Consider the following 27713-nt stretch of genomic DNA (forward strand, 5'->3'; position numbering starts at 1 on the left):
ATTATACACTGAACTCATAATTTTGACAAGAGTTAAGTAGAGTCATGTACTGTAGTAATTAATCAGCGATCTGTTACATAAGGTCCTCTTGGTCTGGAGGAGATGTGGTTTTATTTTCAGGGGTAATTTTGTTGATACTATGAGTGGAGGTGGCAGCTGCAGTGTCTGGCATCTTCCCACTGTGATGCACCTCAGTGCTCAGCCACTGGATAATTGAAGCTCTGGCTTTTATGCAAAGCTGAGTGGCAATGTTTTGCGGATAATTGTTCTTCTGCTCATTTGCCACTGCTGAAGAATAAATCGACCCAGATTACCCACCCTCATGCCTGTAAAATACTTTTTGTGCTAACATGAGTTATTATGAGGAAGAGTCTCAACACACAGGTTTAAGTTTCATGAGGAGGACTTTAAATACAACCATGAAACCTACTGACTTTTGTTTGTATTGGCTTTTATTATCTCCACCAGCCTGTCTACTGCTAATCTCGCACCCTACTGGACCCATCATCCTAATATTTTTCATGCCCATTTATGTCTGTATGCTCAAGGACCTCTTGTGATTGCGGTGATTGACAATTTTTGAAAAACCTTAAAAAACCTTTTTTAATGACTGCCTTGTTTTATACTAACTGCTGATTGCTACACTCTTCTTAACTGGTTGGTAGAGACGGCAAGTCATTAACAATTGCAAGGTTAAAGACAGACTTTGTCCAGTATGTTGCAGGCCACATTTCTGCCTTTGTTGTGGCTCAAAAACTGATATTCATAGAAAAGTTTAGTTTTATCTTCAACTAGAGAATCTGCATATATGAGATGAAAAATCCCTGTTAGCTTCACTGCCATCTTTGCTATGCATCTGCGTGGTCACCATATTGGTGCACACAGGGTCCATGAGATGCAGACTTCATAAATCAACTGTAACTCTCCTGATTTTGAAACTATTTCAGTTTGTTATAAACCTGAAAAATTTAACATAATAGTGGCCATGTCTTGAAATCGAATTAAATTACTGGGGGCAATATAAACAGCTCTATGCCAAAACATTCACCTTCTGAATACCCACAGCTTTCACTGGGACATGTAGACTCAAATCCATGAATAGACAGCATCAAGTATATTCAGAATTTCAGAATAACAGATGTAGATTTCTATATCTGTTGTATTGACGTAAAGCCATCTAGTTGATTGTAATTTTCTAAATAAAAAATAATGTTTAAATTGAGAAGTTTGGACTTTGTCCTGTTTATTGTTTCCTTGTCAACTTTCCTTATTACTAAGATGATGCCATACAAAAACACTTCAGAACATAAGAACATACTTGGTGGTGGCATTACAGTAGATGCGTCATCATCTGTTGCCTGGTGGAGATCTGACAGGAGTGCACTCGTCTAGTCTAATTGTATTATGTTGATTTAAAACTGTTTATCAGCTTTATTTTCTGATGTATCACCTCCTGCACATGACAAAGTATAGTGTTTGATGTATCATAACTAGTTTGTGGTGACCTTTTGAAATGAGAAGGTTGCTAAGATTAAAGATTTTTTTAATCAAACAATTAAGGCAAATAAAACACAATTACAAAGCTCAGTGATTGGTCATTAAAATCACATTACAATCCATCTTAAGCCCACATGTGCCTCCTCTGCAGACATGCCCACAGCTCTGCCACTGTGAGAAGATGGGGGTGGGGGGGTGCATCTCTTCATGATATGGTTCATGATTGACATGAGGATGACCTCAGGGCCAAGACTCATCACTGTAGTATTCTTAGCGTTGCAATATCCTTGACCCATGATCTACACAGCTTCAGTGTGTAAACCTCTTAAATGACACAAAATTTCATACTGTACAGGAATAAAACCCCAGGAGTAATGTATGACACTCAGCTGGCATCGCTGAGCATCGTTCAAGCTTATTACCCAGGATGCCTTGGTAATATTAAATAGCTGAACACGAAATAACATCATGCTCCGTTCCCATATGAGCTCTTACCAAAATTATATGAAGGCTTAATAACTGTAATATAACAATATGCTGATGCTTACAGTATAAATTTGCCATATTCACATTTTAACGTAGTTCCCATAGTGGCACTGTGGAAATTCTGCAGAATAATTTATGTATAATAATACTTGCACAATATACTGTATGAGGGTGCAGGCAGTATAACATAATTATGATGTAAGTTAACATAAGTAAACATGAGTTACAAAACAAAATAATAAGCACAAAATGTAACATGTAAACTGCCTGTTGTTTACTGAGAGCAGGGCAGAGTTTGCTGGAAGTGATGGAGGTGTGACAGCCTCCATACTGTCACCATTTGCACTGAGAGCAAGGTCACTGCATTGCCAGAGGTGAAATTGAAATGCTGCTTTTATGGACTTAAATGGATATGATTGACTAATGAAGCATTCATGCACTCCCTCTTTCTTTGTCATTCTGCCCTTTGACCTGTGGCCTCAGTCATGGCTGGTGGAACGGGGGAATATTTAATGACAGCTGGACTCTGATTGTATGTTATTGTCATTTCACAGAGCTGTCACTTTAAAATGACAGACTGAATTGTTCTTTTGCTCTCCATAAAGCCTGTATACTATTATGTTGTAGCAGCAGCATCGTCCTGTTTACTTTCTATCAGCACCCAAACACGATATATGAGGATTATCAACACTTGGAACATATTTATGTTAGTAGAAGTCATTTAAGATATATGTTCTAGATGTTTCTGCATCACCCCTGTGTTAAGTGATGTCTGCACCGCTGCTGTTAACTTTCTTTTCATTCATTTCATTTTATACTTTCTGTTCACTTTATCAGCCATGTATGAGTGAGAAATGGCTAAAACTAACATTACAGACTGTCTGTAATTAATTTCAGTCGGCAGAAAAACAATGAGAAGTATTTTCTTTGGTCCACACTGATGCAAAAATACACTGCCAGTGATCATCTTACCTGCATACTGCATGACTACGGTGATCAAATAAGTTTAAAATTTGGCTCAGAATACTGATTTTTCAGTTCAGTGAAGGGTTTACAGTAATTAGTTATTAAGTTAATATGCATCACATATGCATGCACAAGTTTTTGACGTGTATTTTTTGTAAATTAATTGTTATATAATTATATAAAAATATATTTAGATTAATCGATAAATTAATCGATAGATTAATTGAATAATCGAAAAAATAATCAATAGATTAGTCATTTAAAAAACAATCGTTTGTTGTAGCCCTTATATTATTGTTCTCATCTGCTGCCCTCCACCAATTGTTTTTTTTAATACTTTATTGCAATGATTAAAGGTTCATTAATCCAGACAATTGTTTCCAATTTGTTGCTACTGTATTTACTCTCTACCTACCCATTTTTGTTAGCCTTTCCTCATGTGTTTGTTTTCTTTACCTCGCGTCTTTGTCTTTTTGCCTGTTTTTTTGATTACTGATTAGTTTCACCTGCCCCTGATGAATTCAGTGTGTATTTAGTCTGTGTGTTTTCCCCCTTTTGTTGCCAGTTTGTCTTTGTCCTTCTTGTTACGCACTCCAACCTTTGCCTAGTCTTTTTTTCTTTGTGTTTTGTGTCATTGCAGATTTTTTTGTACGTTGTATTTCCTGCCTCTTTCTTTGGATTTGTTTGCTTTTGGACTATTCTCTGTTCCTGCATGACCAAAGTGTGATCCTTTTTCTATTGAGTTTTGTTTTTATTAAATCACTTTGAACTGCATAGCTCTGCCTTCTGAGTCTGTGTTTGAGTCCACTGTTTTATTTCTGCTACCCTACACCCTTGAGAAATGGAACAAGAACAGCAAATGTTTCTGTATTTTGTTTTTGAGAGCGTGGACAAACTATTTTATTTTGCAGTTTAATTTGGAGCAAATTCTGCTGTTCTGTCCCTGCGTTCAGCCACATCCCCGCTTCTCAAAACCCATTCATTGTCATTCTCTGCTTGTCCAGCAAATACCCTCAGACTTTTCCACCTTCCCTCATTTGCCCTGCAATAACCCCTTTCCCATCAGTTCCAGTGACCTGCCCTTTCTCTGCCCACCCACTCTCGTTTCTGCTTTCCCTCATCAGCCCTGCTGTATTTAATTGGCCCATTTTATTCCATTCCTGGTCAGATTGCTGAAGCTTCCACTGACGCATTTCATACATGACATGTTGTGGCTCCATGCTTGCAAGGCATGTGGGAAATAGAGAAAGAATAGAAACCAAATAGAAGATATTTCACTGTTTGGTTTCATATACAGGTATCAAACTGCTACTTTTAGGAAATGTGAACTCACCTTATCTCCTCAGAGGTTTTTTTCAGCATATTTACTGCAAATGTTATGCTTCCAACCTAGTTCTAACACCTGGAGAAGATTATAAAAGTATCTGATTCTCTAAGGAGTGGCACTCTGAAAGTTTGAAGATAAAATAAGTTTGAACAGATTAAAAAACATGTTCTAACCCCAATAAGTGACTTTTTCTACCTTAGTTGCACAATAAGTCTGTTCTCTTGTTTTGCTCACCATGCAGTCTTGGTAGGAATGTAAGGATGTAAAGTCTGATTTGCTCTACAGCAGCATAAGATCTCACTGTTAATAACAACCCTACAGCTGCCACAAATGGTTCAGTCCATGGCAGCGGGAACAGCTCAGTCCTATGGGCAGGAGATGAAGAGCTCACAGTCATAAAGAGGGTGACATCCCTGATGCTGCCCTGTCAAGTTACGTCATGGCACTCCAGGCAGAGCCACAGACAAGGGCATAAGCATACAGTATGAACTATAGCGAGTGCTGAGTACTCAGTTAACAGGGATATATATATTTCCTGTGAAATGATGTCGCAAAACTAAGTTTTTCCTGTAATAATCAAATTCATATTCAACAGCATGCTGAAACTGACCAAGAATGTCTTAGTAAGTCATATTTATATTTTAGGGGTGTTATGGAAACAGAGGTTGCGGTTCAGTTTGTACCCGTAGTGGGAAAAAACCCAAGTAAGGATATTCTTTTCATTAATTTTAACAGACTGAAGTGCAAACATTAAACACAGACACTCTGAGGTAAAAGTTTGCCCACTGGCAAGTTTGGTATACAGTTTTATTGTAAAAATATGGAATAATTCAAACATTTCTGTATTTCTCTGTACGATCATACGTTCCCAAAAGTGAGTGGGTCACTGCAGGCAATAAACTGAAAAGCATAATCTCTTATGCTATGAAATTCAAAATACAAAATAAATAGACCAATAAAAAATAAAACTTGTGCATTAGCCGGAATGTTTCAGTTAGTTCTACCTTAGCTATATTGAAATTTTAAATAATAATTATTGCACGGGCTGTTGCTTTTGCAGCTGACCGAGAACCAGAATTTTTCCCAGATAATGTGTTTAAAGGACACAAGCGTGTTTTCCAACTCCAGTGTTTCTTTTGTGCCTGTCATAGTGTGATTCACCTTCACACTGATCAGCTTGTTGTGCTAACCTCAGCTCATGTTGCTAACCGTGTATGGCTAAAAAGCTTTGGATGGAATGTATGTGTGCATTTTGGTTCTGCATTATACATGTCAGTTTACATACCATGCAGTTTGTGTGCAGTGGAATACATGAACATTACATACAGCCCTGTGATATTTGTTTACTGACACTGCTGACACTACACTGTCATTGTAGTATTTGCAATGTTATTCAGTTTAGAATCTGTTGAATCCATTATTTAGTGCAAACTTAATAACCTGCAGTTTAATGGCAACACATTAAACCCTCTAAAGCAGCAAAGGCATTTTTTGTAGGTTGACATCAGCAAGCTTGGATATAACAGTATTGTGCAGTATTGTGTTGCAAAATAAAAATGTGCAGCATGATAGTAATGAATAATGACCACAAAACACGTTTTTGTGCACAACACACATCTATACGAACAAAATAACCTTGAATGTCCTTGAGTGTCCTTGAGTATTGTTTTGCTGACCTTTTACTCGTGGTATAACACCTCTAACAAAAGAGCCCTCAGTTGTGTACTGGTCTGTATTTTTATTCTTCGATGCAGTTTTCTTCAGGAATGGTTGTGTGAGAGTTTAAGCAATGACTCAGCAGTGTACAGTGAATTTTAAATGTGCCAGTTTTTAGATTTACTTGTGTTTACGTTTCTGAGTGTGTTTTTTTCATTAGCATGAACAAGCACACATATACGTGTGTGTTTTGTGCACTGTGTACCTCTTTGCTCAGCAGAAATAAAAATGTGGCTTTCTGCCAAGTATATCATAGAAATTATATTCACATCAGCGTTAGGTCAGGGAGCATTGACCTTAGAAAGGCTAGACAGTTGGGTGGAGATGCACAATACATCACTGTTCAAAAATTTTAACACAAACACACACACACAGGTTCATACAAATATGCTTACACTCATACTATGCACACTCACACATAGCGTGGGGCACCTCATGGGGATTTCACTATGTAGTCTGTGGGGTTTTGCTGACAAAGCTGAGAGCTCATGAGCTAACATGAAGTAGAAAACACACACACACACACACACACACACACACACACACACACACACACACACACACACACACACACAGGTGCAAAAGTAGGACACAGTCGCTGCCTTACGCTCAGAGTTATGAGTGTGTCATCACTTGCTGCTCGTGGGGCAGCTGCTGGGCAAACAAAAACAAAACATAGATGCTAATCAGAAAAATGGTGAAAAAGGCTTAAAATATGTGCAATCTGACTAATAGATTAACTCACAAGATCTTATTCTTATTTTTAGACAGAACCAGCAGCTAGTGTATGTCACTGTAATGGTCGGACAGTTGTTCGCCTCTAAAAAATAAATAAATAAATAAATCCCACATCCCGACTACTGTTCAGTGCCGTTATGGGACACAGCTGTAGAGACTGAGAGGCTGACTGACTGCTGCATCAGTCTGAGTTTAACTCGGCTGGAAGAGCAGAGATTTCAGGCTTTGAGGGTAATCAGTCAATTTAGATATATTGTGTTGACTACTGCAAAGTTTGTGTTGTTTTTCTTGCTCTGAAGTGCACACACACACACACACACACACACACACACACACACACACACACACACACACACACACACAGAGAGAGAGAGAGACCTGTATCATTAATCTTTAATTCAGACCCATGTTGGTGTCGTCGTGGAGATTTAAGTGACCTTTAAATGCTGACTAATGATCTACTATAATGTCTTAATCTCCGCTTCTATTGAGAGGAGTGCAGAACTCATTTCCACCTCTTTAACGTATTTCTGGACACTAAACCATATCCGTATATCAGACTCAAAGGATATAATGTCTTTGTGTTTGTAATTAAAAATTTAGAACACTTTAAGGTCTAGTATGTATGATTTAGAGGGATTTATTGGCAGAATATGGCAGGAATGTGATATTTGTATATATTTGTTTTTGTTTCCTTAGAATGAGCAGTTTATATTTATATATGGTGCACAGCCAACCAAACACTGGCTCTTGATACGGCCTTTTGCATTTTTCGCAAGATTCATGGCCATCATAGTTTCTCCTACATGTTTAGGAGGGGAAGTAAGAGGTGTTTGCAATCTGCAAGGTCACCGTTAGATGCCACTAAATCCTGCAATCTGGTCCTTTAATTGCAGCTAAATTGTAACTTCACATATACGGCTAGTAATCACCAACATCCAAAAAAGAGATATATGCAAATCTGAGACTGGATTTTGAAAGAAATTAAATTGAACACTTCCTGACAAGGTTTATGTATTAAATTTACAACGAATATTAAATTGCTTGACATTGTACCACATTGTAACACTACTTTTTGTTGTTGCAGTAGAGCCTAAGGACACAGCACATACTGTACATGCTGAGTAACACCTCACAGCATTTAAGAAGATCAGCAATAGCTGATGCACAATAAGCAAGCTAGACTTATAGTACCCAACACTCACTTGTGATTAAACTGCCATCACTGACATTATGATTATTCTTAATAGGTCTCTGAGCTTGCCTTTGCTTTTGTTCTCCTTTACTGAGCAACAAAGCAATTAATGTGTGGTCTTTCCAATAATTTAATAAAACCTGTCAGTATGTATCTAGGTACAGTGTGTTCGAACTTGTGAATGCATTTCTTCCGTGTTATATGAGGAATATTGATTTTGGGCTCCTACACAATGCATCTGTCACATGTATCTCCTCAGTGATATATTTGTGTGCATGTGACCTACTCTTCAAACAAAGCAAACGCATACAAAAGGTGAAAGAAAGACATACAGGAGAACACTGTTGAAATATTGGAGCTGTGAATTGTGGCCAAACCCCAGAGTGTGCTGTACTTTATTTTACTATGTAATGGTTTCCTGAAAACTTTTTACTTCTACATTTTAACACAAATATCTATACTTGCTATGCTTTAAAATTTTTCAAAAAGGTACATCACATTAGTAGTAAACTGTACAGTAAACTGTCAGTCTGGCAGTAAATGTACATCACAGGTTACAGTGTGTCAGCTAATAAACACTGCAGTTTCTCAAGACCAACAAACTCTTGTCTGTTATTTCCCAGCTGCTGAAAATTGAACAGGGGTTAGCCCTGAAGTAAGCTGAGTAGAAAAGATCATGCTAATACTAATGCTAGTGCTAGTGTTAATCCAGCCTTGACCTGCAGCGTTTTCTTGGAGACTTAGCCAATGTAGCCAACATGAATTTCTTCTGTGATACATTTTTCCATGTTGAAAAGAGTTGCTGTTTGCATGTTTTTAGCAATCCACTGGCAATCTCATGATGCATTGGGTTGAGTGTTGGCCAATCAGAGGCCATGTTTGTGATGCAGAGGCTGTGTTCCTGACTTGTGTGTGACAGCACTTATCCATAGATTTATTAAAAGATTAATGTGCTGATCCCAAATGCATTGCATAGTAGAATAACATGAAAAATAAAATTAGCAGTGATGACAGTAATGAGCCCAACACTGTGGTAGGCATCACATGATTGAGGTACTTTGGTAATGTGGTTATCGCGGGACAATAACACAGAAAAAATGATTTCATGGTGTATCCATCAGTACATATCATACATGGCTGATGTAACAAGACAGGGACTGAATCGCAGAGAAAAGGTGATGTTCAGTTAGCTTTGCACAGAAACATCTATAAGAAATGTCCTTCAGAGGGCTACTTTTTACTTTTATACTTTGAGTACGTTTCAGAGCCTTTAATATTCGCTCTTAAATAGTAAAAAAAAGTTGATGATTATCAGTTTGAGTATCAAATTAGACATTGTACTTTACACATATTTGGTAAACCTTAATTCAGATTAACACACACACAGAATTATTGCACTTTTTTGTTGACGGTAAATTTCATCCAGCAGCTATGGTGTTCTGACAGTGATGGGTAGACAGTGGTGTGTTGCACACACACTTCCGGACATTAACACATCTTCCAACCACAGTCCTTTTTTTTCAGTCAGCACTTTTCCTTCCTCCTCATTAGAGGAGAGAGGATTTAAACCAGCTCCAGTTCCATGTGTGGAATTGGTTGGGAATCTGTGGTTCCCCCAAGGAGTGGGACGAGATCGATCTGGTATGAGCTACTTTTCCATTAGGTGTGAGATTGATCTGAGGCTGTGTACTTCTCAGTAAGGTGGGAATGGTGGAGCAGGAGGGATGGAGATAGTATGAAGAGTTCATTTAGAGAAGGGCAGAAATTGGATGAAAAAGCATGCTCTCTGAACTCTTATTCTGCACAAACATGATGCATACTATATGAAACTAACAGACAATACAAAGGCTATAACACTACAAAAAAAATATACATTCTTGTTGTGCAGACACAAGTTTAATTTTAATGTATACCCTGAATAAAAATCACTCTGTCAGATGTAAACATTTACCTCTACAGGCAGCTCTGGCCCCGGTTTCCATAAACCACTTAATCCCAAAACGCTCTTATTGAATGATTCCAAAACCCTATTTGGATCAGGTCAGTTTAGCAGGAGGAGTCCTGTAATGAATTCATAATGTCATATTTACAAACTGTTTACAGATGAACTGTTTACAGACCATTCATAAAGGGATTACATTTGAATAAAAAAAAAAACATAATAATTTAATTGTTTGCCTTGTGTGGAAGGAGCCAGCAAGAGATTGCAAGATGATTTGCTGTTACACTGCTGAGAACTGACTGTATGACTGTTTTAATTCTACTTACTCCTTTACCTGGAACTGTCAGACAGCTGTTATATTCAGCTCTCCCCGTCATCATGTAACTGAGCTATTATATTGAAATACATCACCTCATATTGACCGGAGGACCCTAGATCGAATGGAATCAAAATTAGATCAGGAGAGATTTTATGATACTGTCAAATATCGAGTCATTATCCAAGGAGTCATTACATTGCATTCTGATTAAACTGCGAAATGAGATTTACTCTTTTACACTTTTTTTTTAAGTGGATAAAATGCATTTTGCTGCTAACCTTGTCCATAGTAGCACATTGCTTAGCCTCTGTGCTGGTACTCCTCTCTGCTTCTCCAAACTGGGGTCATGTCAGCTCCCCTGACCCCCAGTCATCATGAATCAATTTTATGGTATTGTTCAAAGAATTGATATTATATCGTATTGTGATGAAACTTGTGACTTACACCCCTAATTCTAAATTCAGATTTTAAATTCTAGTTCTAAATTCTAATTCTACATTATTTTGGGTGGACCTTTGTGGCTAAAATATGATTTGGGCTGACTGTGTCCATAGTGGTACATTGCTTTTGTCCATGCTGGTACTCCTCTCTGCTTCTCCTAACTGGGGGCAAATCCACTGTCATCTACTGTAGGTAATACTGTAACTGACACTCAGCTCTCCTGGTGAAATATTGTAATGTTGTCTGAAGCAATTCAATATTATATTGTGATGAAACTTGTGATTTACACCTCTAAAACTGGAAACTGAAAACTGGTGGCACACATTGTAGTACATTTGCCCTACATCTGTCATATTTTAGCCACTTTAAAATAGGATCATAAGAGTCATTACAATTCATTGTAAGAATTATTTGTGTGTACAGAATTTCACAGCAATGTATCCAATAGTTCAAGCGGCAGTTCACTCAAACCACAAATGTCACCCTGGTAACCCACAGTTAGAGTGTTTTAGAGTGTTTGCCCCATGTACTGAGGCTGCATCCTCAGCAGCGGCCAGAGTGGCCTGATTCCAGCCTCAGGCTACATGTCATCCCCCCTCTCTCCCCACATCCTGTTTATCCTCAGATGTACAAAAAGTCCCCAAAAATAATTAAAAATAAATAAAGAAATGGTGAAAGGAACACTGAAGGGATCACCAAAGTTATTAGAGTTCATCCTTAGGGCACCATGGATATCTGTACAGTATTTCATACTATCCAAGTAACATGACAAGAGAAGTTGTTTTGTTTTTTTCTTTGGACTGTAGGTTTTGTATCAGCACTTTCAAACAATACCCAGATGTGTTGTTCGGCACTAACAGAAAACTGTACAGAAAACTAACCTAACAGTACATGTGGCTCACATTCAGCTGGCATGCGTGGCACATGCTGAAGAGATCATATTATTTTTATCAGTAAAGCAATATGTTGTACAGCTAATTCCTAGTTGTTGCTCTACGCCTCCCTCCTCTACTTTAAATGCTGATTTTCAACAACAACCTGACTGATAACACAAGGGTTTACCATGACATTTCCATGGCATTTACAACCATGTTCTCTTGTAGACTGTTGCTGATGCAGCTTTTTTTCGTGTGTTAACATTAGAAATTTATCAGTGGTTACAGCAAAAACATCTGCTGAAATGACCACACAAACAACATACATGCATATTTAGGCTTTTATGTGTATTCGTCGAGTGCAGATGATGATATGGTCTGTCTCTTCTGTCCAAACACTTGCGCATATAAGCACAGCAGTTCTGACATTTGCATGTGCTCATCCACTGCGCACAGACACACACACAGAAAGAGAGACCCTGCCGCAAAATGCTCTATTTACCTCCGTTTGACACCCCTTATAGAATTACTGGAAAGCACACAATATAAACACCTCTTACTCTGTAAACACACACACACACACACACACACACACACACACACACACACACACACACACACACACACACACACACACACACACACAAATACACAGTCATTCATATGCAGGCAGATGCTCATGCTATAATCAAACACAAACACAGATGCATTAATTCCTTCTCCTCTCAGCTCTGATACACCCCAGCCTGCTGTTTTTAGTTTTCTTTCTCTTGATTCCAATCTGTGCACACCTCCCCCATCTCGTCCATCCATCCTCGTCTCGTTCGCTTTGATTTGTAGCTGCCTATGGGGGTTGTATGTACAGTGTGTGAGGGGATTTGGGGAAAAATTATTACTTAATGTCAGCAAATATATGTTTCTGCCTTGCATGTACTGCCGCTTTGCATAATTTTTGAATCTATGTGTGCATGTACAGAAAATGTACAAAACGTGATGAATGAATATGAAGACAAATTCAGTTTGTGAATTTCACTATAATATATATATGTATGTATGTATGTATATATGTATGTATGTATGTATGTATGTATGTATGTATGTATGTATGTATATATATATATATATATATATTTATATATATATATATATATATATTTATATATATATATATATATGTATATATATTTATATATATATATATATATATGTATATATATTTATATATATATATATATATATGTATATATATTTATATATATATATATATATATATATATATATATATATATATATATATATATATATATATATATATATATATATATATTTATATATATATATATATATAGTTATATATATATATATATATATATATATATATATATATATGTGTGTGTGTGTGTGTGTGTATATATATGTATATTTCACTATATGTTGTCTTTAAAGTGAATTGTAAAGCAGAACAAAGAGCCAAAATGGCAGGATTTACCCTGCTACAACAGCTTAAGGACACAGAGCCAACAGGTATTTCTTACTTGGCCTGCACTTTGTTTTACAGTACACTAAGAAGATGTAACAAGATGTACTTTGTATTTAATTAGACAAAAGTTAGAAATAACTTCTTTATTAGACTCTAGGTGTACCGTAATAAGACATTTTACACCTAATGGTACACTAATAAAGCATAACAAACTGTGTACTGTACTGTAAATTAAAGTAAGATTGTGTGTCACTAATTACCCTTTAATTAAGTCTAATAAAGGGTGTAATGCTGTCCAAATAAGAAGATATTATTTCATAGTTTTTGTCTAATTCAATACAAAGTACAGCTTATTATGTCTTGTTACTGTACTGTAGAATAATGTGCAACAATTGCTTGTCTGCTGGTCCAGAAAATAGAGAAAACAAGGCAGAAAAAAAGGGAGAGAGGAAGAAAAAATAATACAATAGAGAGAACAGTGTGTAGAGTGTAGAGGGAATAAAGGGCAACAGCTTTGCTGCATCGAAATTATTGTTAAGGAAGAGAGGAAGGAGCTTTCAGAGAGGTGTGACAGGTGAGAAAAACGAGAGTGAAAGGGTGAGAGAGACAGATGTAGTGGGAGCTGAAGAGAGAGAGAGAGGGACAGAAAGGGAGTGGGAGTGAGTGAGAGAGAGAGAGAGAGAGAGAGAGGGAGAGAGAGAATGCTGTGTTGCACCACATGCCTCTCAGTTCCCTGAAGGTGTGCTGACGGCGAAGTAGCCGCCCTGCTGAGGAAAACAGAAATAACAGGAAGAAGGCAAAGACAGATATCGGATAGAGAGCAAATATCAGAGAGCGAGGGGGAGACATAAAAGGGGAGAGGAGAGAGGAAGAGGGGGAAACTGGGGCACAAGCATATTAGTGACACGCATTAACATCAGCAGGCGGGAGCAAGGCAGCGCTGAAGAGGAGCAGGGAGAAGAGAAGAAGAAGTGACAAGACGGGAAAAAGTGCTGATGGCAGAAGTGTGATGGTGTGTGCTGCCAGGACCTAAGAGTGACTCCTTCTTGTTTCCTCCTTCCTCTCTGCCCGTTTCTGTCTCCCTCCTCTGACCCTGTCCCCTCCTCTTTCACCCTCCTCTCCCCCCCTCACACTATCGCTCTCTCCCTCTCTTCCCACAGTCAGACCAGGCATAGCGGAGCGCCTGGGTCGCATCTCCCTCTCTCTGTTGCGTTCTCCCCTGCACTCTCACCGGCTCCTCTGATTGTCATTCTGCAGCTGAAACCCTGTAAGAGAGTTTCCCGAGCTCGGAATCAGAGGCAGGACACAGGAGAAAAGAAGACCGGTCGGAAAAATAAATTGGGAATCCCTCAAAGAACTGAGGAGTCTTTGTTCTTTTCAGGCTTTTTGATGATTGACCTGTTCCGCTGCTGCTCTTCTTGAAGGAAAGAATTAAAATGGAAGACTTGATGTGAGAGTGAAAAGAAAAGAGGAAAAGCTTTTGCTGCTTTAGAAAAAAGGGATTCAAATGGAGACACGGTGTTTGGAAGTGAGCGACTGAAGACTTAATCCATTTCGAAGGAGAAAAGAAGAACTGCAAAAAAGAATCAAGAGAGCCCAAGCACAGATTTTGAAGAAAAGAGGACGGCACGCTGAATCTGTGGGACTTCAAGCCTCTCCTGCTGGTGTCTGTTTCCACTCCACCTGTCCCGTCTGCACTTTTTCCTTCTTCCTCTTGCGCTCTGCTCCCTCCACTGAAGCTCAGCCATGCAGGTGTCCATTGCCTGCACAGACCACAACCTGAAGAGGGGGAATGGGGACCACAGCAAGCAGAGTGCCACCAGCCCCAACGTGGTCAACCAAGCCAGGGCCAAGTTCCGCACCGTGGCCATCATCGCCCGCAGCTTCGGCTCCTTCACTCCACGCCACATTTCACTCAAGGAGTCAACGGGGAAACACACTGGCATGAAGTACAGGTGTGTGTGTCAGAGTTAGGAGTAGGTGTGTGTGTGTGTGTGTGTGTGTTTGTGCTTTAGTTTTTTCCCCCCCAGTTGTTTGTATGTGCTGCTGTGCTACTCATGTTGCTGTCTATATTTCATTTCTCATCAAGTGAGCTGATACATCTTCATTATTCTTTTATTATGCTGCTAAATTTTTCATTTGAGCTGAGATGACAGCATAATTTATAATTTTGAATGCAGCTTAATTCATCTGTTGTGCAAGAATTGACACATTTCAAAACTCAAAACAGTAAAAACCACATGGTAGGAAAAAAAAAACTACCTAGAGAGACCCTCATGTGTAGGGCTGCAACTAATGATTTCCTCGATTAATCACTTAGTTGTTCGGTCCATAAAGTGTCAGAAAATTGTGAAAAATATTAATCACTGTTTACCAAAGCCCAAGACGATGTCCTCAAATGTTTTTTTTTTTGTCCACAACCCAAAGATATTCAGTTTACTGTCATGGAGGAGAAAAGAAACCAGAAAATATTCATATTTTAGAATTTTGACTTTTCTTTCTTAAAACATGACTCAGGCAGTTTAATCAGTTGAAATAGTTGGCGATTAATTTAGTAGTTGACAACTAATCAAATAATCCATTAGTTATCGTAGCTCTACTAATTATAACTAACACTTATTTTTCATTGTCGATTAATCAGTTGATTATTTTCTTGATTAAAGTATATTTTTTTGGTCTTTAAAATGTCAGAAAATGGTGAAGATTCTTGTCATTGTTTCCCAAAACCCAAGATAATGTCTTGTTTTGTCCACAACACAAGGATATTTACTAAACTGTCATAAATGTGTAAAGAAACCAGAAAATACTTGCATTTGAGAAGCTGAATTTTTAAATTTGGACATTTCTCAAAAAATGATAAACTATGTCAAAAAAGTTGGCAGTTAATTAAATAGCTGACAACTAGCTAATTAATCGACTAATTGTTGCAGCTATAATTATGACAATTTGACATTTAAATGTTTGTTTTACACATGTAAGGACTTTTGTCCAATGTAATGTAAATTTCCATGAATTCAACAAAATTTTAATACCTGATTTTGAACTCACATTAACATCTTAACACTAGTTTCAACCATATTGCCCACCCCTACTTAGGTTGAACCCTGAGGGATTTGTTATGTTACTGCTTTAAGGAATCTTTTCATGTAAATACTCTAAGAAAACAGCTTTAAATCTTGTTGATAACCTGCCTCAAGGTTCCCCCTCTCTGCCTTAAAATCCCCCCTCACATGCCTTTTGTTGCTGTCATATTGTGGCACTTCATAAAGCCATTCTTGCCAGCACCATCTGAGGCACCTTCTGCCAAGCCCGCAGTATGTTTTCAGTGAGCTTGCGTTACACATTTCAAATTTGATCCTCAGCCTCCAGACTGATCAGTAATACAGAAGCTGCTCATTCAAACCTGACAGCGTTTGTGAATAAATGCTTAGGTTTACGGTCTGCTACCTGGTGAGAGTTTACTGACGGTTCCTACAGGTTCTTTGTGTGTTCTGTCTGTCACTACATCTCCTCTCTCCTTCCTTCTTTCTCCTCACAGTTCATTTACACTTTGTTTCTCACATATACACACTCGCACACAAGTCTCAAACCTCTCTCCTTCGTTTTCTGCCTTGCTCAGAAGTACTCAAATGTTCATATCCTAATGCTTCCAAATGCCATGAATGGAAGATGCTTCTGCTTCTCTCCCACACACCTAAACACTTTTTTTTCTAACTCTCTCTCTTCTCTCTCTGTGGTGTGGTGAGACAGCTCTGCAGTGTGGGCAGAGTGTCTGAGTCGGATTTGACCTCAGCAGTGTTGCTGCTCAGCTGACTTGTGTGTTTGACTCTCGAGCCTCAGGCTGTGAGTCTTACGTAAAATATGGTGCCATCTCTTTCTTTCCAAGCTCTGCAGATCACTGTGAAACCAGACGTGTGTGTGTGTGTGTGTGTGTGTGTGTGTGTGTGTGCGTGAAGACTTTTTTTGTGTGTGCATGTGTAGAAAAGATATCGCTAGGTTGAAGGCTGAAGGTAGCAATAACTTATCTGTGCCCCTGTATTTGATGGTGTTAATATTCCATTGAATAAAGTCACTTTATAAAACCTGTCAGTGTAAAAGCAGGGAAGTAAGATACATCTGACACCATTAGACCTCAATCTGGCAATAGTTTTGCTGCTGTAGGTAAATTTTACGCTTATTTTGGGACGTGTGTGTAGTAGCTGTTGCCAAATGAAAGTTCAGCAAACTTCTCTGAGAAAATGAGGGTGCTTGTCGTGCTCTGCACATGACAAAATAGGTTAATGATGCACAATTACTTTTTCTTTCTCGCAGGGACATAAATTTTTCATCTGCAAACTGCAAGATTTCATTTTTTCCCTTATTTGAAATGACCTATTTTTGATTTCTAACCTGGATAAAAGGCCTAAGCCTGAGAGGATGCTGAGATAATACTCATGTACTATGGACGATACTACGGATTTCTTCTATTTGTGTTTGTTACAGTACTGGTGTGTCACTGATCGTGCTTTCTCAGCTTTTTCTACTGCTGTATGTGTAGTGTTGTGCTATAAATGGAAATATAAGTGTTCTTGACTGCTGTATTGTTGAACAGGGCAGCAGAGGACACAATGAAAGAAACCGAATATCAACATAATGTTGCATGTAGCCTTTCTTCTACAATGATAAAAGTAAACGCCTGAGTTTTTTTTTAATTTTGTGATGTATTACAGATCGTGCCTTCAACACTCTGGCTAGGATTATTATAAGACTGTTCCAGACTATCAAAAAACTGTTGTTTGAGATCATGTCATTACACACTGTCCAGACTTTGAACTTGTCTAGACAATATGTAATATAAGTGCGCTGTGATGCTGCTTGACCAGTAATGAGAGCTGGCAGACAGGTGAGCAGCGCACAGGCCATGGCTCAGTGCCACGTTAACTCTGCGTTGGAAACAACATCCAGGACTCGTGGATGCAGCCAGTGAACATGCCAGGGCTAAAAGCGGAATTTACAGAGCTACACCTGGCTGGTGACATTGAGCTGAAAGGAAATTGTTCTGCTATCAACAAATGGATTCAGGTCTGTACACCTAGAGGCATCCAAAAGGGCAGTCTGGTGGGGTTTGATTGATTTGCTGTATTGGCTGATCTGCCTTGAAAACAGAAATGATGGCAGTGGTTCTGACACTGCAGTGATACTAGTGACCACAGCCACTTCAAACATGTTTCAGTTTTGGGCTGCACATTTGGTTGAATAGTGATCTCAATTACGATTTTTCTTTCTGCAGTTACATGAACACGATCGACAGTGATATAGTTGTTTAAAATGCTCAGAAAACAGCTTGTCAGTTCAAGCGCTTCCTAAACTAACAGCCGGACACCCTGAAGTGGTAGCTTTTGCAAAATTTCCTGGATGTTGCAACCACAGTCCAGAGTGGAAGAGTAAAAAACAACAGAGAGCAGATGGGTAAAATGAAACTCAGACATCTGTCGTAGAAGGTGATGAGCTAGTGCCTCAAAATGTGTCATCATCCATGGTTTGGTATTTTGAATTGAGGCCAAATTACTTTAAGTGAGAAAAGGTGACTTGCGTCTGCTGCCAAAAAACAAAACTAACTTGTTCAACCACTTGGAAAAACATCACAAACTGCAGTGTGATGAATGCATGAAGGCCAAGAAGAACAGCCATAACAACAAACAGCCCGTCATCATCTGAATGTAGCACATGAAAGTGAAAGCAGTGCTCTGTTGATTTAATTTAGTTTAAAAAGTTTTGATACAATGTAAGGAGAGGAAGTCTTGACCACTTGTAGGCTACATTGCAGGATACTCTTAAGACAGGGAGTGTTTTTCACCACTAAGGTTTCCTCTGATCTTGATGCCAGCACATTGTGTTTGTATCTGCTGAAGTTTTTGGGTGAGATGCCAGATGCCTGATAAAGCTGAAACACACACAAGGGAACTTTGGCCTGCAGGAAACTTTGCTACAAGCGACATCAAGCCAAAGACTCCTCAGCCATGCAGTAATAAATCATGAGTGGATGTTACTACTTGTTGCAAACCTCAGAAATGCCATCAGTCAGATTTAATGTAATTGAAGAAAAACAGACACAATATGTATATTTTTTAAAGCCAGAGATGTTCTAAAGCCGAACATTAAGGTCTAATATCTCAATCATAATTTTCCAAAAATGATTTGACAGCTCTCTTAGATGGTTGTATAGAAGTCTAACATGTGTTGAATAGATGTGAAGGTTTTTTACTGTAGGATTAATGCCACTATAGGCTAACACTGCAACCCCCATTAGTCAGCAAAAGCAAATACCACTCAGTTAAACTAATTATTAATAATGTATTTATGTATAACACTGGTTAACTGCAGCATCTAAAATGTTACTACTGCCAGGATGAAAAGCCAGTGAGGTGGAAACAGGGACAAATGTTTTTCCATTTTTCAATATTTTGATTTAGAAAATGAAAATAAGGTTGTATATAGACTGTGACAGAATAAACTGACATATAACCACTTGACTTGAGCAATGCGTAACTACATTTAGCACAGGCACATGGACATTATCCTGCAAGAAGAGCAGGGTGCTGGTGCTAGCACTGCTAATGTTTGCCACACTCTGCAAACCAATATGACATTGTTTTCTGAGTGTTTTATTACTTTTAGATTAGTCAGCTAGTTTAAATTTAAATTTCTGTTTAATCAACAGGGAAATTAGTTGTTAGAAACATTCCTGCTGTATGCTGCTCATCTGTGATGTAGAACTAAACAGATCAGTATGCAGAGACCGTCACTTGATGCTATGAGGGTGTTATCGTGTGTGCCAAGATTTTGTAGTGTTAGTCATATGTTCAACAGCACAAATGTACCCACATGTAAATCAGTGATAAGGAGTGTTTACAATAAGCCAGTACAGTACAGTTTAGGTAATACATGTACAGTAAATATACAGTATGTGCACAAAGTACAGCATATTTAATACCTTATTAGTAGTTAATCCTACCACAAGCTGCACACTATATTTTTAGAATTTGTTATTTATAGTAATGCTGTTTATTAGATCTAATAGGCCTATAGTGTAGATTATGGCAGTTTTATGTTGTTACTGTTTTTCCATCTCAATCTTTTCTGTATACTCTGGAGATAAATTTAATTGATTGATTGAATCCCCATTTTGAAAAATGCATCAGAGAGTTGAAACATTATTATAATTGTTTAAACCGCACACAGTTTAAACACAAACACAGTTCCCTGTACACAGCTTCCTCTATAGGATGCCAGACCATATGCTGGGGCAGTCTCCTTGTCAGTTTGTCATTAAAAGTTCAGCAGGCAGAGGATGGTGAAAATTACATCTGACAATAGATGTGGACGGGTCAGAGTTTCCATACACAGTTCTGTAGGTAGAATAGCAGAAGATATGGAGAGAGAAGAAGAGGGGGATGCAAAAAAAAGAAACAGAGAGGAACAAGGAGAGATGATACCTGTGTGTGTGCGCACTAATCATTCAGTGCTGCATTGTCTTCTGCTGACAGTAATGCTCTTGGATGGACAGTGTGTGATGGGATAGACAGTCTCTATCTCCTCTTCCTCCTCCCCATCCCTCTCTCTCTCTCTGTTTCTTTTTGTTTCAGGAAGTGAACTCAGGGTTGTGCTTACCATCTGCTCTGGCACTGCGGTAGTGTGTGTGAAAGCATGACAAGTGAGGCTGAGTTTGCTTCGAAGTATGTGCCTGTGTGTGTGCGGTACAGCAGCTACACAGCGCTTACACAAGGGGTCTGGCTGTTTAATTATTTATTCCTATAGTCTGGGGGTTTTCAAAGTCTGAAACTGTGTGCCTCCCCCCAGACAAAGCTTTGAAAAAGGTGCCCACCTTTATTTATTTGCTTAGTTTTCTCTTCCTGGATGTCTATGAGCAGAGTTTGAAATGAACAAAGTGGTTAGTGATTTTACCTACCACTCAACAGATTACCATTGTTCTTTTTTTTCTGGCAAGTGAAGCAAATCTTTGAGTCACTTACATATTATTATGTTATCGATCTCACAAATACTCAAAAAGTGAACCGAAATAGCACAGTATTACTGTTTGACATAACTTCTCTGAGCTATTTCTGTAACCAAATCACAAACATTTAGGGTATTCTGTGTAATCTCTCTTTGATAACTAAAGTGATAACTGATGTTTTTCTGTTCCATTCACTGATCCTCCCCTGAAACCCACCTCCCAGTTTGAAAACTTCTGTTATAGTTTCACATGTTTTAGAACAAATGTGTCAAACTGTCAACTGGCTGACACAAATATTAATTAATCACCTTAAAAATTGCCTTTTGCACTTGATAAAATAAAATAAATACAAATAAAAAACACTTCTGTAAAGGAACCATGCAGCTTGTATGTGTATGCATATTCAGGCAGGAGGGTACTGTCTGTGATAGTGGTCCTTTACTGTAGGCACTCTCAACTTGAACTCTAGTGTTCTGTTCTTTTGAGGTGATTTTTTTGGGCTGCTTCGACAGATTTTGCATACTTTTTGATGAATTTACTAGTGTAATACATTGTTATTCTGCTCTGTGTGAGCTTGACTGAGAAGAAAATCATTTCAATTTTAATAAGTTATGACCACAGCAGAGCAGCAGAGTAGGAGCAGGCTTGTTTCGTGCATGCATCTGGAGGGGTGGGGGTGGTGGATGCATCGCTGTGCATCTGAATACAGCGATAAGATACTGGATTATGGTGGATTTATGTGCCCACACTCATTCTGACAATACAGCAGAAACAAAAGGCTCACCGGGCTATTTTTTGAGTCTGTTACAAAAATGCAGCACGTCTCCCACCGTCACTCTGATGCACTGGTGGTGAGAGCTCATTCAGTTGATAATGATTTCCTTTGGTTTCAGATTCAGTAAACAGCATTTGCATCAGTCAGTCAGGCAGACAGGTGAAGAGACACACAGCAGAGAGACAGAGAGTTATGAAGTAAATTTAGAAGGCTCTCATGAAAGGATTCCAATCTCATGCAGTGGTCTGATTACTGTATGCCGTGTACACTTGTTTAGATTGAGCCACCAGGGTGCAAGTTGTCACTGTGTGCTGCGATAACAAGCTCTGAATCAGTCAGAGATCCTGGCTTGGCAGCATTTGAGATGAGCAGGAGCAGCAGTGATGTTTGTGATGTCCCCCTGTTGGATTTATATTTCTACACGTTTCTACACATGAGAGAGAGAAAGTCAGAGAGGGACAGATCTGATGTCAGTTTCTTAAATATGAATATTTTCTGGTTTCTTTACTACTCTCTGACAGTAAACTGAATCTCTTTGAGTTGTGGACAAAAGACAAAAGACGTCCGAGTATGTCAGTATGACATTTTATGGATCAAACGGCTAATTGATTAATAGAGAATGTGATTAACAGTTTAATCAACAATTAAAATAATAATTAAGATGGACGTACATATGTCCTCCACGTGTTTAGACCTATTTTTCAACTGACTAGATTGCAACAGGATTAATTCATCCATTAATTGAGAAAATGATCAACTGATTAATTAACAATGAAAAGCCTTGTGCAGGCCTGTATCATTGAGACAGCTGTTTTACCTGCTGTTGGTCATGTTGTCTCAGAACAGTTTGGCATCAACTGCAGCATTTGCTATTCAGATTGGAAAATTTACCATTAGTCTGTAACCATTACCTACAAAATTGTGTGTGTGTTGAGATCTAATAAACATGCTGAATGTATTTCTTTCCCCACAAAACATTTGAAAAGCCAATTTTTTGAACATTTTAAATTTTTAGTTTAGCCTACGATAGATGGTGTTTATTAAAATGAATTAACAATGTTTATTGTACTTATCTAGACAGAATTTACTGCAAAAACAAGATAACTTCCATTCAGATTTACTTTTGAATGGGTCTGTGCTGTCTGAACACTTTGTCTGCTCAGTTAGAGATCTGCACATGTTATCCCATAGCCACAACAATATTTCATTCATAACAGCCTTTGCCTCTTGTTTTGCCAATAGCAAAACTTGTTAGAGGTGGTAACACTGTCAAAATAGTAATAGCAGGCTGTTTGTAACTTAAACTGTGTATTTGTGTGGATATAGCTCTTTAACAGCAGCTGACCCCTTGTTCTCATAAACTGTTTCACATGACTGATTTGTCTCAAGGTGTCCAGATGGAGCCTCGAAGGGGTTAATAAATAACAAGGCCTGTTAGAATTGAACTGGAATATTATATTACACGCAACACACACATCTCAGGCTCAGTCTGTGTTGACAGAACATGCTCTGATAAATGTACAGGGCTGCACACACGTGAAGACCAGTGGGTCCTCATAAATCCAAAGCAGACTTATCTGCACGTTATTGATGACTTACACACACTCATATTTACCCCTTTTTGTCTTAGTTCTCACTTTTTAATTTTTTTGCTTCTCTGACTGTGATATGTTGTACTATTTTCCTTGTATGACAGCTAGCCCTGCTGATTTGGTTTAATTTTTCAGTCGAGATAACGGAGAAAAGAGAAGCAGCACATGTGGGAGATGGAAGCATTAAATGGGTTTCAGGAGTCAGGACCAGAGACTAGCGACTCTGAAACAGGCAAATCAATGAAAAGACAGCAAAGCCAAATACAGACACACTAAAAGTGATTTAAATGTGGTGTTTTTCAGTTAAAGTTTCAGTGAAAGAAAGTCACTGTTCACTTCTGATGTTCCCCTATGTGGAAAGAGAAATTATAAAAGATCAGGCAAACAGAAAGGTAATTTAGAATGATATTTTAAAATGTGCTCTAATGAAAAGACATGAAGGCATTGTGAGCACTGGGCAAGCTTTTGCTTTAAGCAACTCATAAACTGTTAATTTGGCAGAAGAGGGTTGGTGTCAGCTCAGCTACTGTGCGTGGCCTGCTGAGAGCTTGCACAGCACCAAGGTGTGAAAGGCCAAATTAGCAACTACTGTAAAAGTGTGTGATGTGGCATTCAATGGAGGAGGTACGAAGGTGCTCTGCGCGTGAAACGACAATGTTTGTTAGAAATAAAGACTTTCAGTGTCATGTATTTTACAGTAACTTGTGAAAATACTAACACCATAAGTCCCTGTGTGTGTGTGTGTGTGTGTGCATGTGTGTTTGTGTAATAGAAAGATGGCAGCTGTTCATTTCTACTTATGACAACAAATAATCTAGGAGGAAAAAAGGATAAAATGAGACAGATGAAAATGAATAAAGGAAGGAATTCTTTGTGCCTGCTGGTTGAGCTCCAAACCACCACACAACAAATACTCAGCGCCCCTAACCAACGCATTATCTCTGCTTGTTGCTATGGTAATCATGTCCTTGGCTCTGTAGTGCCATCATTCATTTTGGTACACTTCAAAATTCAGGCGTGCGTGCACGCACATACGCACGCACGCACGCACGCACACACACACACACACACAAAACAAATATGTTTAAGACAGACTTTAAGCCACTGGGGGTAAACTGAAAAGGCAACTGAACTAAGGAGTGACAAGAATAATGTGGCTGGAAAAAGAGAGGGTTATGAAAACTGACTGATTTTGTACCTCGAGTGCTGTCATTGTCATGACTGAATGCATGAACAAAACATTTAGTGACTTAAGATGTGGAACCAAGGCATTGTTTTGCAAGTCACAAGTAACCCCATGTCTTCTCACTCAATTCCCAAGTCAAGGGAATTGAGTGGGTTTGGGTTTCAATTTCTAAACACACGTGATCAGCGGTCAGAGGATATTGACCAACCCATCACATATCCTGCATGTAGAATATGAGCTTTTGCCCTCTGGCAGACGATACAGAGTTCCCCGCTGTAAACTTAACCGATTTAAAAAATTCATTTGTTCCTACCTCCATTAAGCTTTTGAATAGTGCTGTTTGAGGCTGCAGGGATTGTGCAATAGTTTCATGGTGTTTTTTACCACAGGGTATGTGCAATATGTGTTACGTATTTGTATGTGCAATATCTGTAATGTGCAATGTGGATTATGTGCAATTTATTTATTATGTTGTTGGTTTTATCACACTGTGGAGGCATGTTGTGTGCAGCATTCGAGTCCAAAACAAATTTCCCTATGGGGACAATAAAGTATATCGTATCGTAAAAACGCTTTGCACTGGCTGTACAATTGTTTTTGTATGGAGAGTGCGGTGTTGCCTGACCAAGCAGCACCGCTAACCTCGGCATGGCTCAAGTTACTTGAACTTTGACCTTGTTTGCCACTGACCTTTCAAAGCGCAACCAATGAGATAACAGTTGTATGTGACGATGCAGACGCAAGAAACAACAGTTGTTCGGAAGTGACTCAAGCAGAGGAGGGAGAAACAAGATGGTTGAGAACCCCAGACCTGCAGAACATCTCGTGAGAGTGATTGTTTTAATGTCACAATGAAGGAGCGACATACAAAAATCTCATGAGAGTTTCACAAATTAAGGGTTCCTTTCCAGACACAACCGAAGAAAAGTGTTTCAGGGTTCCCCAAACTCTATAACACAACGTTAAAAACATACTATGATCTTGCCAGTAAATGTAATGCCTGAAGAAATGTGAACAGTCAGGTCGGGCTCTAAGATTTGTGAATTCTATAGTTTATGAACTTAGCTAAATCCAGAGCTAAAGGTCAACTGTTTGTATACCAGGCAGACAGGATGTAGCGGTTGTCGTGCTGTGCTTTGCCTCTCTGCACCCTACCTCGCAGTGAGTCCAGAACAAACTTGAGGAACTTCATTGGTTGCTGTCGAATTGGTTCAAACACAGTGGATCTGGGGAATTAAATGTTGTCAAGTTGCAAGTCAGTGCTGTTAGAGAAATACAAACGGGTATCTCAGAGTGATGCAGGGATGATAACAGGAACAAGAGCAAGAACAGGAGAGAGAAACAGCAAAGAGAGAGTGTCAAATATATGAACGATTATACTGGTAAATCCCTGCAGGGGCCTATTATATTGAACTGTGGGCAGAATAACAAACAGTGATTGTGATTGTTTGTCTGTCAGTTTGTCTGTGAACTGTTGCTGTGCCCTTGGGCCCTGAAAGACACTGATAGAATTATTAATTCTACTGACAGGTTTGTAGCTGAAACTAGCTCCAAGTTCAAACCTTTTATCTCTTGTGTGACAGCGATTGATGAGACTAATGCCTCTCTGTGCATAGCTGAATAATATATTTCACCCAGTCTGTGGCACCTGACTCCAAAGTGTCTGCTTGTTCGCTAGTAATGAATGCAAGAATGAAGTTACAGTAATGTTACTGTCATTTTATTGCCTAGTTGCTCTCTTTTTATTGTTCCTGCTCCTCTTATTTGATCCCAATAGCACTGTAGAGATTTCTGTGACATTACAGTTAAGGATAATGGGGTCATCCCTGTTCAAAGGCTTCAAGTGCTGTCGTCACTCCAGTCACTTTTGTGTTTTAATTAAAAGAAGTGCCAAGAAGGCTTGTCAGGTTTGTTCCATGGTGTGTCAGTAGAGTGATTTAAATGAGGCTAAGAGCCAAAAACCGAAACAAGGATCAGTGTCTCCTTCTTTAGCTGCCCAACAAGAAAGGAGAGAGAGATCATGTGAACTAAGAAACTTAATCAGTGATTTTACTTTTTCATTCACCTTAGCCGTGTTATTAAGTGTGCACCACCATGCTGATCATTTGAAGGTTTGGTCCTTTCTCCTCCAAAAAATCTGTCCTCCCAGGGAACAGCAGTTCCTCCCAAAAGCCTTTTTAAGGTGCTAATTAATCCTTCATCCCAGAAACAGTGTCACTGTAAACACACAGGCTTCCTAGCAATTAACACAAACAAGTTCATTGTTAAAAGAAACTATTTTGGGTGTCTACTTTCCTTTGTTTTTTAAAGTACAAAACAACATTTTGCAAATGATTTTGTCGCTTGTTAGGAGCCTTATAAAACAGGATGTTCACTCAACTGGACTGCCGGCCTGTCCTCTCCAAAAAAAATGGTCATCTGTACAAGCATCTTATTTTGACCCATACTCTTACTGTCAGGTTACTTTTGTAAACTTTTTACATTTGTTGTTAGTAATTATGAGGAGCAAAAGAAGAAGCCACGTGATGTGGTATCAAGAGTGAAGAAGGAGGTGGTTGGGTGGATGTATGAGTCAAACAAACGCATGACTTTTTCACCCAGGAGACTTTAAGACCCACGTGAAACCAAAGTCAGTGTTGATCTATTTAAAATTTGAAGATACTTACGTTACATAATGTTGCTTCTGTCATGTCACTTTCATCACGTGACATAGGCTACATATTAGAGATGTAACAAACTTAAAAAAAAAAAAAAAAAAAAGTCAAGTTAAAAGTTAAGCTTTTGGCTTGAAACATTCATATTTACAGTTGATTGCATTTGCATAATTTCCCATGATGCATTGCAGAGAGTTTAACTTTGCTATTTTATGTTTCAAAATGCTAATGTTTATTAGTGTCTGTAATGTGTTTGTTATGTATTTGTTCACAAGTGAGATGGCACCTTACCAATATTGGATTGCATTGGTCCCATCTATAATAATAACATACTTATTTCAAACCTAAACTTAACCATGTAGTTTATCATGCCTAAACCTGACTAAACTGCTGTCATTTCATGATAACCATGCGTTTAACATGAAGTGACTTGCACCACATGACTTATGTAACATCTTAAGGTCAAGTATTCCTGTTTCTACTCTTCACCAGTCATAAATATCTGGAATCATTGGCAATGGACCTGTT

General features: G+C 38.6%; 1 protein-coding gene across 3 annotated transcripts in view; it reads left to right on the top strand.

The window, feature by feature from the left end:
- kcnab1a (potassium voltage-gated channel subfamily A regulatory beta subunit 1a) overlaps nucleotides 1–27713 on the top strand; it is a 156124-nt gene that overhangs the window by 49893 nt on the left and 78518 nt on the right. Inside the window, exon 1 of one of the 3 annotated variants that reach the window (XM_084717314.1) lies at nucleotides 13741–14937. The exons of the other annotated variants lie outside the window; for them this stretch is intronic. Within the exon in view, the coding sequence (XP_084573440.1) occupies nucleotides 14729–14937 (209 nt within the window). The 5' untranslated portion in view covers nucleotides 13741–14728. Of the gene's footprint in view, nucleotides 1–13740; nucleotides 14938–27713 lie in introns of those variants that run through there. 3 annotated transcript variants of the gene reach the window in all.

Source organism: Lutjanus erythropterus, chromosome 4, assembly GCF_056507025.1.
Source record: "Lutjanus erythropterus isolate fLutEry1 chromosome 4, fLutEry1.hap2, whole genome shotgun sequence".
In the NCBI taxonomy this organism is placed as follows: Eukaryota; Metazoa; Chordata; class Actinopteri; order Lutjaniformes; family Lutjanidae; genus Lutjanus; species Lutjanus erythropterus.